This window comes from Crocodylus siamensis, chromosome 8 (assembly GCF_052110815.1).
Source record: "Crocodylus siamensis isolate JL-2025a chromosome 8, ASM5211081v1, whole genome shotgun sequence".
In the NCBI taxonomy this organism is placed as follows: Eukaryota; Metazoa; Chordata; order Crocodylia; family Crocodylidae; genus Crocodylus; species Crocodylus siamensis.
The window spans coordinates 14,570,641-14,591,397 of record NC_143402.1 but is presented as its reverse complement, the minus strand read 5'-3'; the positions used below and the strand labels follow the sequence as shown (position 1 = coordinate 14,591,397).

General features: G+C 42.6%; 1 protein-coding gene across 1 annotated transcript in view; it reads left to right on the top strand.

Annotated features, from left to right (window-relative positions):
• Positions 1-498: 498 nt before the first annotated feature.
• SMARCA1 (SNF2 related chromatin remodeling ATPase 1) overlaps positions 499-20,757 on the top strand; it is a 62,768-nt gene continuing 42,509 nt past the window's right edge. The window contains exons 1-6 of the mRNA XM_090059039.1: positions 499-636; positions 5,488-5,574; positions 14,007-14,173; positions 15,417-15,517; positions 15,619-15,719; positions 17,046-17,225. Coding sequence (XP_089915165.1) covers positions 547-636; positions 5,488-5,574; positions 14,007-14,173; positions 15,417-15,517; positions 15,619-15,719; positions 17,046-17,225 — 726 coding nt within the window. The 5' untranslated portion in view covers positions 499-546. The remainder of the gene's footprint in view (positions 637-5,487; positions 5,575-14,006; positions 14,174-15,416; positions 15,518-15,618; positions 15,720-17,045; positions 17,226-20,757) is intronic.

Genomic DNA, 20,757 nt, shown 5'->3' with positions numbered 1-20,757 from the left:
GGTATTAAAAAAATTCTAAACCTGGTGACAATAAATAAAAAGTCATATGTTGCCTTTGTATAAAACTTTATATACTGCCTTTATATAGCTATATCTATATATATATATATGAGGGCATCTCATACAGATAGATCTGTATCTATAGATATATGGACATCTATATCTATCCATATATCTCTATCTATATATATATATCTATATATAGCTCTACATGCATCCTTATATATGAGGGCACCTCCTCCTTGCCCTCAGGGCGCAGCTGTCCCCCGCAGCTCCTCCCCCACCCTCCTTTGCCCCGCCCCCCGGCTCCAAGCAACAGCTGGCAAGCACCGGACTGACTTCAGCAACCTCAACTGCGCATGCTCTACCGTCCTGCGCATGCTCTAGGCGAACGGATGGACCTTTTGTGGCGCTCGTTCCCCGCGGCGCGCCTCGAAGTCTCGCGATGCATGCGAGGAGCGGGAGACAGAGGTGGTGGGGGGGCGGGGCCGTGCGGTTGTTTTGGGGGGTGGGGGGGAGGGGAAGGCGGCAGCTCAGCGCTGCGCCATGGACAGCGGCCCCGACAGCCCCGGCCGCTCGGATGGCGAGGTGCCCTCTACCTCCGCCGCCTCCGCGCAGGAGCCCGGCGTCGAGGAGGTGTGCGGGGGCCGTTCGTGGGGGCGGGTGGCGCGGGCGAGGCTACGTCACCCTCGGAGCGCGCGAGGCACCAACGGCCGCTCCCCCCCCCCACCCCATTCCCCGGTGTCAGCGCTGCGCGCCAAGGGCGGAGTGGGGGCTGCCTGGAGCTGCGCGCGCAGCGCCCGGGGGGTGGGGGGCAGGCGGCCGCCCTTGACCTCTTGTGCAGGGGCCTTCCCGAGCGGGGTGTCCTGCGCCGCCCTCGGGTGGTGTCAGAGCGGCTGGGGGGGAGGCTGAGCCCGAAGCCCAGTGGAGGAGAGGGTCTCAGCCTAGCTGGATGTCCTTGAACTTCAGCCTTTTCCTGCCAGGTGGAGCTGGAAGATGCTGAATTACCACCCCTGGTGCCGCACGCTTGGTGTATCCAGGAAGGGCCTAGGCGGCAGGAGGACTCTCTTCCTGCCCTGTTGGGTCGTGATGCCCTGGGGGATCATGATCCGCATCAGTGTAACAGGGCTTGGGCATTGCTGTGTGTACCCCGTGCCGAAAAGCACGCAGACTGTCCTTGGCACGCGCTGGTTAAAAGCTCGGAGGTCCTGAGTCAGACCCTGAAGCAGGAGCGGTTTCGCTCCCAGCCGTTAACCTGGGATGGAGACACCCAACCGGCTGGTGTAAATGTGGAGCAGGCCTCTGCTGCTTAGCCCTGCGCCAGCACAAGTGGCTTGCTGCAGGGTAATGTTAACCGTCGGAGCTGAGGTTACACCCGTCAAGTGTATTTTTAGGTTTACCGCTACTCCCTCTCCTCCCAAGGTAGTCCCGGGCTCTGCCGCTACCTGGCAGCAGTGAGCTGGAATAGTTCCTACGCCAGGCACCTTCTTCGGCAGGGCTAATATCTCTGCGCCAGACAGTAGTATAACCATCTGTCTGTATTCAGACAGATGTGGGTAACGCCGGTGAAAATGTGGGTGGTATGTTGACAGCCTTGGTTGCTGACGTGACTCTTTCACTTTAGGACCTACCTATTGCAGTTTCCTACTAGAACAACATCCTTCCCTCAGCCTGGGGCTAACAAGTTTGCCATCTCTGGTTTAGTAAAGGTAGTCAGGGAAAGTGTTGTTGATCTCTGTAATCTCTTAAGCCAGTGGGAAACAACTTTTTTGACAGACCTGCCACAAATTAGTTCCACAACCAACCTGAGAGTTGCTCCATTCCCATTCCCCTCCCCAATCTGCTGGTCTGCTTTCTGTGCCTGCCCCATCTACTGCTCTGTTATCCCCTCCCCAGTGTGGTGCGGGCCTAACGCAGAGGCTGCCTGAGCCACTTGTGCTGCAGGTGCCTTAAGCTATATCACTTAAGTTATGAAACACGTGGACAAACTTATTTATCATGAAATGCTTAGACTACTTGAGGACTTCCAGTATATTCTCAGAGGCATAGTTGACAAAACGAAATGCCTCTAATATAGAGGCAGCTGATTAAGTTTTGTAAACAAAATAAGCTATGTTGGCAAAAACATCTCTCTTAGGGGGTTTTTTCATGTATAGATTGTGTCTAAAACCAAAATTGCATCACTTAATTGCCTTGTTATACTGACAAGTATTTCTAGTGAAGATTTGATCTAAGCAAAAAGGTTATTCTACATATGTGAATAAAAGTTCATTTGTAACTGATTGGTGTACAAAGAAGTATCGGTATCCCTATAATCTGTATCTGAAAATAAAATAAAAAGTCGTATATCTTGTAATATTACCCAGACATAAGCATGAATGTGAGCACACTAGCTATCCACCTGCCTTTTGACAGCTGCGTTCCCTTTCTTGTTTCTGGTACAGTTGAAGGGAATACAGATAGCTATAAAGGAGACAGTTATAGTTACTATGAAATTAGCCAGAGTACAATCACAGTCAAAAGTTTAAGTAAAACACGCTATACATTTAAGCAGATCATGCACTGAGCTCATAGGCAGATAACCAGCAATATTTATCAAGCAATAGGCAGCAAATTGGGACTGACCTTGTGCTATTCAACTAAACAAATTTATATGCATACATAATAAGGGGAGTATTCTCTATACCAGTGTTAGGCAATTATTTTGGGCGGAGGGCTGCTTAATGAGTTTTGACAAGCCATTGAGGGCCACATGACAGGCAGCCAGGGGCAGATTAATATTAATTAGTATTAATATTAATTTTCTAAATTTTTTAGGAGATTTGCAGGCCAGATAAAATGGCCTGGTGGTCCACATCTGGCCCACGGGCCGTATTTTGCCCACCCCTGTCCTATACTATGTCTGCTATAAATGGAACTTTCAGCTCTTGTTTCATGGTTTTTTCCTTCATGAGGCAAAGGAGCTGTTCATTAGGGGTATGCGAAATTGGCTGTATTTGACTCAGATTAGGCCCAAACTGGGGACAGTGATTTGATTAATTGATTTGGCTTACTGTCCCGATTCGATTCTGCCGAATCAGAAACTGAAGTTTCAATGCTGATTCGGAGAATTAGCAATTCAGCCATAGACACAGCTTTACATGTTTTTTTTTTTAAACATACCTTGAGGTACCAGGTGCAGCTCATGAATGCTGTGATGGTGGAGTGGATGGGGCGTCCCACAGGAGTGCAGGGGGGGCCCCCCCACATGCTTGGTGGTGAATCTGGAAGTGGACCAGAAGTACTTCTGGGTCTGCTGGGGAGTGTGCTGGGGGCCCCCTATGCACATCCCCCAGCTCAGTGATAAGCTGTGGGGGGGACCGCGGGTGCCCCCCCCCCCAGACCCAGGGGGCACCAGGCACTGAGCTAGGGAGGCGCGTGGGGGCCCACCAGTGCACTCCCTAGCAGACCCAGAAGTGGACCGGAAGTGCTTCTCGTTCACTTCTGGGTCTGCTGCCAAGCACTCTGGGGAGCCCCCCGTGCTCCATGTGCCCCAGCATCTCAGCATTCATGAGCTGCCTGGTACCTTGAAGTATGTAGAAAAAACGTTTAAAGGTGTGTCTATGTCCGAATCTCCAAATCTTTCTGAATCTCCCTGAATCGATTTGGAGGGTCCCAATTTGATTTGGAGAGATTAAAGGGTTTCCTGCTTCGATTTGGATTTGGAGATTCAGCCACCAAATTGGGCTGCATCTCTGCTGAATTGAATCAGGGACTGAAGCTTCACACAGCCCTACTGTTCATTACTGTCTATACAGGACTGGATAGCAGCAGGGAAACTAAAATTTGCTTTGTAAAGGTCTGTCTGTACCTAAAATCTAATTAAAGTAGGGTGTGAAGTACAATAGCTGTTGAAAACAGATTGGTTTCGAAATTTAAAAAATCCTTTTTTGTTTACCTTACCACATGAGATGGGTTATTAAGGAATAATTATTTCTGAATAACTATTTGTGGACAAGCCTTCAAGTATAATTCTGCTGCCTGGGAAAGTTGAGTCACAGCAGAGGCAGGTGCTGGAACCATCTGTCTTCAGACTTGGGAAGACTGTGTTCCATCACATTATGTGATATGTTCTTTTTACAGTCATAAGGACTAAAAACTGTCCTCCCAGTATGGAAAGAATTCAAATTTCTAGTAATAAATGTCCTATTTGTCACAGGCAGACAGACTGGGAGTTTTCTGATCACTTGCATTTACCTACTTAATTGCTTATAGAAGAGTTGCAGGCAGCATTTGATTGTTGGCAGCTGCCACAGCCAGCCATCACTTCTCTTTAAGGAGAGATACTGGTGCCTCTGTAACAAGGAGATTGCATCCAGTATTAGTGTTCACGGTGGTCCTTTTTTACAAAGAAGTTTCATAGGGATGTATTCCATTACTTGGATAAGTATATGTGTGTATTGCACACACATACCTTTGCATTTTGCATCTTAATAAATCAATCCTATTTTAACATCTGTTTTAAATAAGCTGTCACAACTTAGTTGTTTTACCACAGATGAGTGTTCAAGATGACTCATTTGTAACACTTTTTATATGGACCTGAATTCAAATATTTATGAAGTAGCATTTAGATTGATTCTCAAGAGCATATATCTATGGCACTCTGCAGTGCTGGGGTTTCTTATGAGGTTAGTAAAACAGTAAGCTGGGATGTTGCATTTATGCCCAGACTGAACAGGATACCTCTCACTTAAATGCTATGATTCTTTCACTTGTCTGTCTTTAAAAAAAAAATCATTAATAGAAAAAGTATGTGTATCTTCAGCCAGGTAGGACCCCATTACGTAATGTACTGTACAGACTTGGGTAAACTCTTTGGAAGGATGCAGTCTTTTCCAAAAATGTAATTTTTAATGAAGTTGTAAATTAGAATTTTTAAACAAATGGTTTTTGAGGGAGGCTCTTTCACTCCAGGAGCAAGGTGCATACATGCATACGTCCCATGGAGGTTGCTGCACAGAGGGAGTCTATAAAGTATAATCTGTCTCAACAGGCAAATGGCTGAGAGGAATTTAATCTGCATCTCCAAATGATTTTGTGTTTTGTCTGGAGGGGAAGAACATAATCTAGATGCTAAAATTTAAGCAGTTAGCAAATATACTTAAACCTTTTTAAAATTAGAACTTTTTCTATGGACAAACAAGGCATACCTCAGTCCCAGCCCTTTATTTCCTATCCCAATTGTATGAGGAGATATGCTGGAAGGAATAAGACTGAATCTTGGATTTAGATTTTATTTTTTCATATCTGCTCTTTATTTCTTCATGTATTTCAGACTGATTTTGGTGAATTAATATGCATTTGTTTTTTAATATATATTTCACATTATTTGAAATTTGGTTAATTTTTTTGACTCTTTGTGTGAACTTTTTCAGTTTGACAGTTTTCCTGCTTCAATATGTCATTAATGTAATGTTAATAAAATGTTAAAACTTTGATTTCCAGAAAAATGATCCTCCTTTTCAACTCAAACTTCCTCCGAAGGCAGCCAGACCTGACAAAGAAATTGATCCAGAATATGAAGAGAAGATGGTAAGTGTGTTGTTACAGCATAGTGGACGATTTACATTTTGGCAGCCTTTTAAATAAAAAATCTAAATGGAGACAATGGGAGGAAACAAGAAGGTACTGCAGACAGGATATGGAAGGGAGGGAAAGAAAATGGAACAAGGATAGCAATATTAATACAAATAGCTATAACTTATTCTCAGAATACATTTGTAAGTAATGTATGCTCAGGGAAATTTTCAATGCAAGGGGATAACTCTATCATTAAGTGTAGTTTGCCTAGGAGTTGAGGTATATTTTGCAAGTCTGAAGTAGGTAAGAACTAATGATTGTGCGCATGGACTTATAGCCTCTAAGGATTTTTTTTAAAAGGAAACTGGGATGCACAAGATGGTATCCTGAGGGTGCTGTGATATTGTAAGAAACATGGGTGTGTCTCATCACACTGATGAGGATATCTAAAATCTAACAGGAACAGAGATGGAAGACAAAACATTGTATGCTTTTAAAAGAAGACAGGACCTGGAAAAGAAAAGCAAACTAGGCTTGGGAGACCTAAAAAAAGGGCAGTAACGTTTTTGTGATCTGGACCCATGCATACAATACTGTGCAGTGATCAGAATGTGGGGAAAGAGCCTTATAGATCTGTATGATATAAGGCATATGCTGATAATTTGCGCTACCTAAATGAGAAAAAAATTCTAACTTTTGGAACACCTCACAAAATCGTATTGCCAGTAAGATCTATTTAGGACCCATTTTAAAGGAAGAAGTACCACTGGACAGAGAAAGTAGCAGTAATCACCAATACAGTACTCCTTTGCTTATTACTGAGAGTTTTGATACCATCTTAAGTGGCCTTAAACTAGTTGGGGAAAAAAGCTGTGGACAAGTGACAGACAGCCCTCAGTTACAAAAACCCTGCACATTCAGCAGCAAACTTACCTCAGAATTAAGCGGTAGTAAATTTAATACTAATGTAGAAGAGATTTGTTTATTTGTAATTCTCTGGGGTCATGAGGCTTGCTCAATTAAGTCAGGTGTGAAGATGTAGTTTTTTCCTCTCTATTAGCTACCTTAACACCTGCCTGCGTACCCAGCAGCATGTTTGATTCTGCCTGCTGCTCCGCCAGTTAAAAATGCAAAGAGGTCCTTGACCCCATGTTCCCACCATTCTCTGGGGAGGAGTTGAGCTTGCAGGCCCTTCACAAAACCCGCCATTATCACGATGCATACAGTGCCAAATGGCTGTCCATATCTATTGGTGAGACGGCTTCTGCTGAAGGATGAAGGCAGAGGACTTCAAATGGTGCTGCAGATGTGTGAAGCACACCAACTGCTGCTTCGTTGCCAGCAGCCTATGTGCTTGATTTGTGATGAGCAACTTGAGATCCTTGCCAAGGAAAGCAGCATCAAGCCATGCTATATGCCAGCAGAGAAGAGGAGGTTTAGGCTGTGAACATCAAGGCTTTCACTTCAAATGAGAACCTTTTTGACTTCCTATCCACTGATCCGGCTTGGATGAAACTGACTGGTCAGTCACAGCCACCTGCATTGCTGCCAGCTGTTGGCTAGCTAGTCCCTTCAAAATCATTGTATCAGAGACCCTTTGCCTTGGATACCATCCAGGCAGGTAAGTGAAGATGAAATGCTACTACAGACTTCCACCCCCAAAAGTGGTCCCTGAGATTAGATGGCTGACAGGTTGCCACTAGTGCCCTACTTCCAGGTGCCTCAACCTCCAAGAAGGACACCTAATCTTTGGCTGCAAGCAAAAACCAAAATAAAAGCTCTAGTAGCTTGCATTTATTTCAACAGAGCTCTGTTGTGCCCTCTGCCAGGCCCTCATTTCCACTGACTGCCCCCTGTAACTTTTCTGTTGTGTGGCAGGTCTGGAATCCAGGGTTTCCCCTCTTCCACTTTGGCTGCCAACAAAAACAAATCCAACCGTAGCTATCAATTTATTTCAACAGAGCCCAGTCCCGCCCATCCATTGTGCTCAAAATTTTAATTTGGGGGCAAAAATCTCTGTGTTTAGTAATCACTTGGGGTAGTAGGTGTTGATCATAAGTCAGATGTGTACCTGCTTGGGAAGATAGGTAATCTTTTTAGTTAGTGCTTAAGCCAAGCCTTCCTGTTGCCAGGTTTAACAGGTGCCTGTTACTTTAAGAGAAGGCAGCTGCAATTTAGAGAGCAACAGCTGTGGGAGGTTGCCTGTTAGGAGCTCCAAAAGAGTAGGGAGGCAGGGTTGAGAGCCATTAGCACCTACTGCAGAGCTAACAACTCTGCCATAATACAGCTAGGAGAAACTCTTGCACATCAGTAAAACACTGTTGCAACAGCTAGGCAGTCATACAAAGCTGCCACGGAGTTAAATCTGAAAGCCCAATTAAGGGACACCTGTAGCCCTCTCTAGACAGCTGGTGTCCTGGGGTGGGAGCACATATGAGCCAGGAAGTCTCATAATGTGAGAACTGATTGGGATCACTGGGGTCCAGCAGGGATCTGTGAGTGTGAAGGTTGACTAAGACTTGCTGAAGGTTGACTAAGGCTCTAGGACTCTGGGGCTGCCTTCTTTTTTTTTCTAAACAATATTTCCAGCAAGGCATGGCAGGAAATACTGTTTTTATATTTGTTCTATGGCAGTCTCAATCTATTTTCCAGGAACCGTGGGCACCATCCTGAGAAATGGCTACAATATGTATCTAGCAGGGCTCCCTTTTGCTTTCATAGACAAGTATCTGCTTCCCCTTTGTTACATCATATGGACCAGTGTTACCTTCTCCGCAGAAAACCCGGAGAGTGTTTGGGAACATTGGACCTTAGTGTTATGAGAGTGTCTGCACTCTTCCCCCTTGCCCCACAGCCACAGCCTTGTACAATACTACAGTTGCATGTATACCAAGCAGTGCAGTAGTCTCTTTTTTGCAGTTTCCAGGTGCTCAACCACTGAAACAACAGGTCAGAAGGAGCAGCCTTCAATAGACGCTAGTGCTATTGTCAGGTGGTTCCAAGACTAGGCAAAGGCTCTGGTAATGGCATCCTGGAAATTACAGGGAGGCTAGGGAGTTATTTCTGAAGCTAAGACTGGAACAATGACTACTTGTACATGTCTTGCTTTCTAGGATCTCGGTCTGCAGCTTTGGGTCTTCAGGGTCTTTACTGCAGACAGTGGCTTGTCCTCTGGCAAACCTGAGGAAGAAAAGAGAGGGTGGGGAAACAGGGTTGGGCAAATGAATACTTGGGTAGCTGGTGATCTTGTGCTCAAGGAGTGTCATTCCTCTCCAACATCAGGATCTGGTGACAAAGGGCATTGTCTGTGCCAGCAGGAATACCATAGCAATGTGGAAAAGTGACTGGCAAGGGAGATGCTGAACCTGCTGTGGAAATAGGTGTGGGAGATGCAGTGCACCCTGCTTGGAGTCCTGTTTTACCAGAGTGCATGGATGGAAGTCCTTTCTAGTTTTATTTCCTGACTCTTGTGTGTTTTCTTTGTTTGGGTAGCATCTTTCACACTTCAGGGGAGCCAGCCAATGTCTTGTGGCTCCTTGATGCTACTACCTCCAGGGAGCAGCGGTTTTTCAGGGATAAGGGAGAACAGAATTTTCTAGGGAATAAGACCCTCTGATCCATTAAGTCTGGCTGTGGGCTGGATGCTGTGGCATTTTGTTTTTTGTGGTTTAGACCTGTGCATCTGTCTAGTCTTCCTTGGGACTTGGAACCAACCCCTGGGACATAAGGGACATTCCCATATGTATAGTATCCTGCTGCCCCCCCCATTAAATGCATGTAGTTACCCCTCTCAACCCTATTATTTTTTATCAAGAACTTTTTGATTTCTCATTGCAATGCTTGTTTCATTTGTTGTTAAATAAAACCAAACTTTGTTTATTTGCTGAGCTTTATTATTGCTGTCCCTGTTTTACATATACCAAAACAGAAAGGTTACTCTATGTCTGCTCCCTCTACTCCTGATTCAAGTACGTAGCTAAGGTACCTGAATGAGATAGTTTTGGTGTTTGTTATGGATTAGCAGCAACAGTTGGTTAATCCTCTGAGAAAGCTGCTTGGTCTCTACTACCCTCCCCTTGCCCATTGACATGCCTTTTACCTTGCAGTTAGGTAGGATGCAGTATGGCAGCATTTGGGAAAGTGATGGCTGGATGCGTCTGTCTGAATGCTTAGTGTTCTCCACCAGGCCTTAGGGGCACTTTTACATGTGCTCTGGGGGTGGGGGTGGTGGTTTTTAATTAGAGTGGCTCTGAGAGCCACTCTAATTGAAGTGCTGCAGCATCTCCTGTATCGGCAACCCCATGCTTAAAAATGATGGCCGGGGTACTTGAACTAAAGCTCATTGAACAAAGGTTAGTTCAGATGCCTCTGGCACCATTTTTAAGCACGGGGATACTGATGCATGAGAGGGAGACTGTTGGAACATGGTAATTACCATGCTTCAGCAGACTCAATCAAATCTGTTCCAGCATGTTATAATTATAGTGCGTTGGATCAGTCTCCACACTTGTGTATATCTTAGGGCTGCCTAGGTGCCCTAAGATATATTCCATTGTCACCTTACAGCTGGGAAGAGCACAAGTAGGCTGGGCTTGCTGATCACCAGAGCCTGTAATACAATTGAGAAACAGCCCTGTCTCTTCATAAGCAGTGATTTATGGTGGAGTGGGACAAAGGATCAGGTGTTTGTCCCATTGAGCACAGAGAAGCGATTGGGGAGCCCTAAACAGGTGAATAAGATCTTTGCTTTGTGTTTGGAGAACTTCCAAAAATGCAAGACAAATATCTACTTTGTCACCATTCAGACCTCACAAATGACACAAGCAGTAGATTGGGCCATGACCAATTAAAATGGAAGGAGCAAGGGATAGTCAGGGGTTGTCAGTTTCTAGACCGCAATCATGCCCAGTTTCTTCATGCTTGAAGAGACTTGTATGTTGGTGCTCCCAGCTTCATTTGGTGTCAATTATACTTGGATCCTGGGAAATGTAGTCTTTCTCATTCTAAAGGTCTGTCACCACCGTGATTGTCCCATGGCTTTAACTACTCTCTCTTACCACTGCCTTTTTTCACACCTGAACTAATACTATGCTGTTTAGAGTTGGTTGGAAGGCAGGGCTTTATATGTATCCAGCTTTTCTTTTTTCCTCTGTCATCCCACAGTCACTTGCTGAGGGTATGCCACACAGTTCCACCATATGCTTTGTGAGAACTTTGGATGTTGTAGCCTGTTTTCCATGACTGCATCATCTTGCCCACCTAGGCATTCAAGCAAAGAAGGATTATGAGGTGATTGTGGATTTGGCATTGCAGTATCATATATGTTACAAGGACCTGACAATAGTATGTTCAGTAAGTGGAGGAATTTGAAGTTGGAGGTATCCGTTCCGCATAGGCATTGTGAAATGACTCTGGCACCCTTGGCTTGGTCTTCCTGCCTAGCTTGTGATCGGCGGAAGTGAAGGCTTGAGATTTTCCAGCAGGCCTTCTATAGTTTCCTGGAAGACTACAGAAGCAGGGCTGTAACTGCCTGGTACTGTGCTCTGGGCAGTCCTCCCTTCTCCCTTCATCAGCTCCATTTCTTCCTGTGGCAGCATGAACGGCAAAGCAGGTAATCATGGCATGCGATGCTGGAGTAGTGATTGGAGACTTCCTGTGCCTGTGAGAAATGACAGCTATTTTGCCACCGATGCATGTTTCAGGTAGTGTTTTTTGGCTGGTATATGGTGGTTAAAAAAAAAAAAAAGACATTTCCTTTGGCAGCAGAAAATCTCAGTTTGGAACTGTGTTTCCCAGAATATCCATAACTGAAACCTACCTTCACAGATTTCATGGACATTAGGGCTGGAAGGGACCTCGGGAGATCATCGAGTCCAGCCCCCTGCCCAAAGGCTCACTAACACATTCTCCTGGACTGCTGCTGCTTTGCCCTCTCTGCTGCCCAAGTCAGAACTTCTGTAGGGCATGGGAGAAGTGGGGAATGGGAGACAGGAGAGGTGAGACACTGTTTTAGCTTCCTGCTGGGGGCTCTTCTTTAGGCCCTTTGGTTCATATCCTGCTCACCCACCTATCTTTACACTAGTATGCAAAGGACTCTTGGGACCTCCTTCTCAATGCTGCTTATTTTAAGTGTGCTCCTTTATATAATATGACATTTTTTTTCATTGAGGCTCTTCCACGTAATGGTATTGCATGAAGTCACGGTGGAATCTAAGGAAAAAGTCAAATGCCCTGGGAGTAGGGGAAGAACTTTGCTACCAGAAGGTTAAATTTCTTATAAATAATAAGCCCTGTGAGTACTGCCTCCATTTTCAAGGATAGAAGACCTGGATCCTATTTAGTGGATTCTAGATATAGGATTCAATGCTTGTGTAATGCAGTAGAGCTTTGATGGTACTTTTTAGGCTGCTCTCCCTCTCACCTGCAAAACAGTGTGAGTCAATCTTGTAACCCTTAGGTCAGGAACTGCAGGGGTGCCTTTAATATATAATATTTCATCTACACTTCTGAGCCTGAGTTGCTTTTTTTTCCTTTTATTATCATCTTTGGATTAGGAGTAGTCATCATCTGAGTTCACTTGCCCAATTAGGTAACGATAATGCACTGGAGATGTCAGTATTGTGCAGCTTATTTTCCTCTGCTGGCCTGATTGACCAGGTAAAGGGTGGGGGGTGTGTGTGTGGCCACAGTCCCAAGTCTTCCTTGACCCTTTTGGGGCTCCATATACCCCCAGTGGATAGGGAGGAATTAGTTTGGCTCCTAAGCACTGAAGTAAGTATTTTATTTGGTTTTTATGTAGGCTGTACATCTTGAGGAAGAATATCTGTGGCCTTCTCCCCTCCCTGCCCTTCATTGTACACCTGTTTTGTCTCTTATTTAGTCAATGTTTTTAGCTTTATTAGAAGTTTATGACTTTACTTATAGGGCATGTTTAATATACTTTCTTTTACTCCCAGCACTATTTTGAGATAGCACACTAAGGGATAGATTTTAGGGATAGATTTTAGTTTTTAGGTTTTTTGAGGCTGTGAGCAAAGGTTGCTACCGTTCTTTTGCTTTCAAGGAGAACTCATCCATGAGACCTCCAAATGGTCATGGTAATAGCCCTGGTGTCTTGAATTAGATTTGAATTGGCAAAGAGTCTGTTTTTTATTCTTCATGAAGATGCATTGGATTAGAGAGAGAAGAATGTGTAGGCATAAGCATTTGCTGCAGTATGCTTCATTTTGGTAAGAAGATAAATCATAGTACTTAAAAAATTATAAACACCATTTAAAATTTTTAGTTTGATTACTTTGTTTTGGAGAGAATATTTGTAGTAGTTGTGAAAGGGAAGCATTGCTGTACATCTCTGTGTGTGTACACACCTCTTTTCAAAGTTTATATATAAATATGGTTTATTGTATTTTTAGCTTATATAGTTTTAAAGATGTTTATGCAAAAGCAAATCAATAACTCTGGTTTCAAGGGACAATAACTACTTAAGTTTTACTAGTAATCTTTTTTGCCACCAATGCGTGCAAGTTGGTAAGACCTCTTTTCATGCGATTAGCAAAGGGTGTTCATTATCAACACTTGAACAAATTCTCTGTGAAATTTATATTGCCCTCATGTGGCAAAAAGATGTGTTAGCATCTTGTCAGCCTAATTTTGAATCTTGCTTTCTTTGAAGTGGGCAAAGCTGCTACTGTTACAGTGCTTTTATTTGCATATAAAAATGACCTGCTTTTTTCCTTTTGAGGAACTTTCTGTAATTTATATATAGCTTAGGAATATTATACTAACTAATGCTTAGTATCTGCATAGTAGCTTAGTACTTTATTTGAATATGTGGTTTATTGATGCACGCCGGCAGATTTATATAAATACTGTTTAAAAACAGGTAGGAAAATGTGATAAGATCTCCTGGCTTTCTTGGTAAAGTTGTTGTTTACCATTCGTGTGGTCTATTAAATATAGTGCAGCAGATACTTCGTGGCTTTAAAACAATATTTAGTGTCTGAGCCTTTTCATACTGAAATTAGTAAAAAAAAAAAAAAAAAAAAGAAAAGTTAACTCTAGTAGTTTGGGTCTCCTGTGAATCATTTTCTTTATTTTTTTAAGTAAATTATTATGAGAATCAGTGCAGAGACTTCTTGAGTGAAATCCTGGCCCCACTGAAGTCAATGGGAGGTTTATCTTTGATTTCAGTAAGGCTTGGATTTTGTCCTTCATTGTGCACCAGAAACAACTCTTGCCACCTTTTATAGTTAACATTGGTATAGAGTCCTTCAAGGAGTCCCCTGGGCTTTTTGCAACTCCTTGCACGTGGAAGGTGCACATGCATAAAGTGCTTTGCAGGATCAGGGTTATGGTGTATAAGTTTCTTGATATATAGAAATACAGTTATTGCTGGTTGAGGAGACTATAGCATTTCTTGTTTTTTTCTTTGTCCTCAAATTTAGAAAACGGACCGAGCAAAGAGATTTGAGTTCCTCCTGAAGCAGACAGAGCTATTTGCACATTTTATTCAGCCTGCAGCACAGAAGTCACCAACGTCTCCATTGAAAGTCAAATTGGGGCGACCACGAATCAAGAAGGACGAAAAACAGAGTTTAATTTCAGCTGGGGAGTATGTTATCATATTCACATTTAATGCCTAACTTTGGTATTTTGAAGCAGATTTATACCTTTTTAACACCTTGTTAACGTAATAAGAAAATCTTGTGTATGTATATTTAGAGCTTTGCAAAGGGGGTGGGTTTCATTCATTTGAAAGTATCCCACATTAGGCGACTATTGGATTCAGTTTTGGGCAGATTAAATATTCAACTGAAAATTGTTTTCATTCTTTTTTTTCCTCACTAGTATAGTGATCAAATGGTAGATTCTATGGTCTTTTTACACTGCTCCCCTGTACAGTGCCAGGAAGACGCTGCTCAGTACCTTGCTCAGTACAACTGGATTTATTTAGGATAGATTGGATTTGAAATTTAAATCAGGCTGGTACTGTAGGCCAGAACAGTGTGGGTCAGGTGGCTTCCATGGCACATCAGTGGCATGGGGTTTTCCCTGCACGCACTCTGGGGCGAGGTAGCTGGGAGCTGTGCCCACACCACTGTTGCTTCTTCCAGTCGCCTTGCTCCTTGTCTGAAGCATGCGTACAGATTCTAGCCAGTGGGCAGCTGCACTGGGAAAAGATATCTACAAACTGCATCTGCACTTTTCCCCACTCCCCCACAGCTGCAGTTCAGGCACAGCTGGAAACTGCCCAGCCCCAGCATAGCTCCTCACTGGGGGTGGAAGCTGTGGTCATTTCTGCAGTAAGAGGAGGGGGAGAGGAGCATGGGTATAATCTGCTGATGTCCAACCTCAGTATAGCTCCTCACTGACTGGAATCTTTTACCATGCTGTACCTGGGGAGCAAGGGGCAGACAGAAGTGGCAGCAGTGGCTAAGCTGCATCTCTTGGCTGCCTGATTTCATCATAGAAGCAAGCAAAACCCCCAGCATTGAGGCATTGCCAAAACCACATTGGACCGGAGATGGGAAGGGGAGAATAAGCGGTAGTGGCATGGGCACAGCTGGAAGCTGCCCAGCCCTGCTGTGGGCATGGGTGCAGGCATAGGCAAAGCCCTCCACCAGTGCAGGCTGGTTCTGGCCCTCAGGCTGTATGTTATTGACCTGTGATTGTAATGATTTAGAGATGAAATGAATAACTGGAATAGCTGCTTAAAATGAATTAGTTCTGTCAGAGGACTGAAAGGGGTTGTAAATTAGATTGATTAGAAGTTGCTGATATCCTATTTTCCTGTTCTCTTAAAAATGCAGTCATGACTGAGTTTGCTTATATATTTACATTCTTTCTTTCTCCAGTTATCGTCACAGACGCACAGAGCAAGAAGAAGATGAGGAGTTGCTGTCTGAGAGTCGAAAGACATCTAATGTGTGTATACGATTTGAGGAGTCTCCTTCATGTGAGTATACTTTTTGTTTGCTTGGATTAAAGTAAAATCTGTTGAGCAGATCACAATAAAATTAAAGTATTTTTCTACTTAGAGGAATCTTATATTTACAGATGTGAAAGGAGGCACGCTAAGAGATTATCAGGTTAGAGGGTTGAACTGGATGATCTCATTATATGAAAACGGTGTTAATGGCATTCTGGCAGATGAAATGGTAAGCAGTAGTCTTTGATAGTTTTGTCAAAAGTAGCTTATTTTGACTTTTTGAATTTTATATTTGGGACCTTCAGCTGTCCAGAACTTTTTGCTTTTAAGACTAGCCCTATGAATTTAAATTGCATGAGCTGCATGCTACTTTACTCTTGTAAGAAAAAAAATACATGAAATGATAAACTTACTGAAGGTTATTTCTCTGTTTACATATAGTTTTGTATGCAGTAGCTGGTTGAGAAGCAATAACTATTTTTTACCTTACTTAAATGCATAATTGATATGGATTCTACAACTAGTATGTCTAAGAAGAAAAGAAATATGGGAATTATTTCTTCCAGAAGGGGTTTAGAAGGAAGCAGCAATTTATGTGCTAAACTGATGGTGTTACTGAAGTTGAAAGACAATGAAGTTAATCTCTTCTTTTTGTATAGAATTTGGATGCCCTATGTTAGTTACTGTGACAGATGCATTTAAAAATATTTCCTGGATTTAAATTAGTTTTTTTTAAATACCAAATCTTAAAAGTAAAGTTAGTCTATTTTTATGAAACAGGCCTTTTTATTGTCAATGTATAATATAGAGTCAGAGTCAATTCACTTAAATCAGGTGAGGCCTTTAAGCTTAAATCAGCTTTAATCAGTGGAGCTTTCCAGACAGACCAAAAAGCTAATCGGCTAGTTTTAGGGTTTTTTTTTTTTTTTTTTTTTTCCTTGTGGATGTTGACAACAAAGGTAATTTTTTCCTGGAAAGGGCCTCTGGAAGATTGCCATGCATCCCAAGGACCAGTTTTCTTGCAGACATGCACACTTTATTAAGTTAAGTTAGTGCATAAAGAAATAGATTTCTTGGGGTGGATCCAGCTCTAACTGAAGTCAAGGAAGCTTTCCATTAACTTCATTGGATATGTCATGTTCTAGTAGCAACAAACTGAGTCATCTATAAGTATGTGGAAAAAGTAAAATGTAATGCATCCTTTAAATATAAGTGAAAATATCTTTAGGGAAGATATAGTTCTATAGCCCTGAAATAACAATTTGGGTATTTCAAACAAAGATGCATACATTATGGGAGGGCTTGAGCCAAATTTATTTGAAAATTAGCTTGCAAATGAATACATTTTCAATAGTGTTTTATTTAGTCATATTTTCATAAAAAGGCTATAACCAGAAGTGTAACAACATAGGATTTTCATTTTTCTGCACTAAAAGGTTTTTCTCTGGTCACTTGACTATAAACTGCTATAGCCATCATGTGAAAATAATTTGCTATCCCTTTGTTATATGACATTTAATTTCAAAAGTGATATGTTTTTTCTTTGCTAACGTAGGGTCTTGGTAAGACTTTGCAAACTATAGCATTGCTAGGCTATCTGAAGCATTACCGAAACATTCCTGGACCACACATGGTTCTGGTTCCGAAATCAACTTTGCACAACTGGATGAATGAATTTAAACGTTGGGTTCCATCTTTACGTGCTGTTTGTCTTATTGGAGACAAGGATGCCAGAGTAAGTGAACAACAGTTGAAAAATGCTGTGTTTTACATATCAAAAACTAGTATTCTGGGAAAAATAATTCTCTACGAAGCTATTTCCTTAGCAGTAGTAGCTTCCTGCAGTCTCTGAAAATGTTAGCATGGGGAAACGCATAGATGCTATGCTAATGTATTCTAGAGAAAATACTGGGAAAGATGTGTAGAAGAGGAGACAGAAGTAAGACTGGTCCCATTGTTACACTCTTTCCCTTGTTGGTTTCCCCTTCTCTGGTGGCTTGCACCTCTTTTTTCTTAGTTGTGTTTCACTCTGCTCATGTAGTGATTACTGTTTATTTTTTCTACCATTCGGCCCCTTGTCTCTCTTTCCTTTAGGTTGTTTTTTTCTTTCTTGATGGTCTCTTCCCCACTTTCCCTGGATAAAATGGGATAACAAAGAAATGTAAATTAAAGGTATACAGTGTATTTGACCATCATCCAGAAAAATATGCTAATGGATACAGTATCAATACTGTAGAATCTTTTAGGAAATTGATAACAGAGCTATTATTTGTGTAACTTAGAAAAACAGTGGAATTGCAGTGGAACAGCAGCTGTTACTGTGGATGTGGAGAGTAACGTACTGTTCAAAAGCTAATTATTCTGTATGTTCCAAAGTCTGCGTGCTGACTTGAATTGTCTTAAAATTTGCTCAGAACTGTTGAGACACTTTCTGAAGATGCAGCTCCTGCCCGTTCCCTTCCCTGAAAACCAGAAGCCGAGAGCATTTTGTATGTTTTCTTCTGACATGTCTTTGTTCACACCTGGGGCTCAAACTGTGTCACAACTTATCAAATGGATTTCAGCTGCTCAGAATTTATCTTAGCAAGTACTGTATTGTCTCTCTGAGGAGAGCTTTATCGAATATGTTATTTAGAATTATGAGTCAAACCCCAGGTGTATGCACCAGTAGCTTCAGCCAGAGGGAATGAAATATGCATGCACAGCAAGACTGTTGGCTCTGTTAATACCCAAAGGATGACAGGTGACTCGATGAGAATGTGCTATTGTCACTGAATATGAGCTGCACCATGTGCCATGAGCTGAAGCCCTATTCACGGCGGGTTTCAGAAAATGTATGCATATACCTTGCTTTTGCACTTTGGTCCTTTTTGAAAGTTTTCCTTCATGCCCCATGTTTCTGGTTTAAAAGAGGAGTCTTTTAAAATGCGCTGAAGTCCACATACAAACTCTTATTTTATTTTAGCATTGTTCTTTAAGAAAAAGACATGAGTTTTTTTTATCTACCTTCTAGGAAGTAGTTAAGCTAGGGAATGTGGAGGGAGCAGAAAATGGAAGAGAGTATCTGGTAGTTATGTAGAATGGGAGCTTCAGCTGCTATAGCTGAACTATGGCACAGCTGCTGAAAGTCAAGCAAAACCTATAAAAACACCCACATTAGTACAAGGCATTGTTTAAAGACAGTGATTTTTGGAAAGCCTGATTTGATGGCTAGATTTTGACAGTGAGACAGAGTTTTCACACACTAATATTTTCCTACAGTCCCTCAATGAATAAGGTGTGCTGTCATCAAGACTATAAGTGGGGTGTGTGTTGAGAGAGTTTGCCATCTTCCCCTCCAGCGATGTACTTAGAAGGGAGGAAAGTGAAGCCAACTATGCCTTCTATTTAAATATCCCTCTGTCCCTCACAATTCCTTCCCATGGCTGTTCCTCCAGGTCAAAGGAGCCCGCTCTAGGGCCCTTCCTCTGCAACTGCTCCTTGCTTGAGAAAGGAACTCAGAAATCTCTGTCTTCCTTTATTGTCTTCAGCAAGGGTGTTAGGCTCACCGTTCCCCATTTAGTTATGTTGTAGAGGGAAGAGGCTCTGAAAGATTAATGGTGCTTTGACTCAGTACTGCCTCTGGTCCTGTCAATCTCTTATGTGTATATGCTCCAAATCTCTGCTTCATTAGAATGAAAGGACCGCTTTTATGGTGAGTGCAGTCCTTTAATAATATTTCACAGAGTGAAAAAATCCTCTTTCTTTGAGACTTCAGTGGAAGGGTTGGTGCTTGGGCCAGGGCCAGTAAGCTGCCTGGCCTCACTGTTTGGGCATCCATGGTGTCAGCAAAATAAATTAAATGGACATTTGCTTGAGCTATGTTTGTACATTGAGCTATGTATAACAAATTCTTCAATGTTAAACCTCAACACAAAGTATCTTGGTGCCACCCACAATTTAGCTGACATTAGCTTGACCTGATCATCACCCACTCATAAGACTTCCATGATGTAATCATTGCATGATTCTGTCAGTGTTGTCTGTGATACTGATCATTCATTGGCATGCACTATAGTCAAATTGCATCCCAGGAAATTGTACAAGAGCAAGAAACTCTATTACGAATAAATGCCACGTCACTGAAAGCTGAAGGCACATCATGTCAGTTCATTAAAACTCTCTCTGGGGCTCTGTCATATCTTAAGCTGTGTAATAGTGCTGCGAAAAAATGGATTCAGCTCAAAGGAGCCATCTGTCAAACTGCCTTGGACTCTTGTGGTACTCGTGACATTGCAGCTTAAATGATTGGTTTGATGAGAACTCATCTGAAATTAATCTCATTCATAGAAAATAAACAGCTTTCCTTAAATATGTGTGACCTTAGCCACTCCAACTTTCAGGTGCATTGAGAGATCTGGCAAAAGGTCAAATGTATAGCAAGACAGTGTGCAAATGATTGTTGGCTACAACTGCAAAAGTATCCAAGAAGCTGCTGACTGAGGTGCCATGCAAGCAATGTATGAGGGCATCAGAAAAGCTCTCAGACCTGTTCTGAGGAAGACCGCCCTTTTAAAATCCTCCACAGGTGAAGTCATTGAACAAGGAGATGGACTGATGGGTTGAACATTACTCAGAAATCTACTGTCATGAAAATGTGGTCTGTGACTTCGCTTTCAATGTACTTGAAGACCTCTCGACCCTGACGCTGCTTGACCATAAACTTACCATAGGCAAAGTAGAAAAAGCCATTGATCAGCTTGCTTGTGGTAGAGCCCCAGATGTGGATTGTATACTGGCTAAAGTTATTAAGTACAGGACAGCTGTCCTCTTCCATCTGCATGAATTAATATGTATGTGTCGTAGAGAAGATGAAGTTCCTCAAGACATGAAGGATGCAAGCATAGTCACTCTATACAAAAACAAAGCTGATATGAAGAACTGCAATAACTATCACAGTATATCCATCATTGGGAAGCTCTTTGTCAAAGTTGGCTTGCTAAGACTGTAGACCCTTGCGGACAGAGTCTACCCTGAGTCTGAGTGTGGTTTCAGATTCAGTAGAGCCATGATGGATATGATATTCTTTCTGAGACAGCTACAGGAAAGGTGCCGTGAACAAAGGAAATCTCTGTTTGTAGCATTTGTCAATCTCGCCAAAGCTTTCAATCTTGTCAGCAGAGATAGTTTATTTCAAATCCTGAAGAAGATTAGCTGCCCTCCTAAGCTCTTAGGCATCAAGTCCTTCCACATTAGTATGCATGGAATGGTGCAGTTTGATAGGTCAT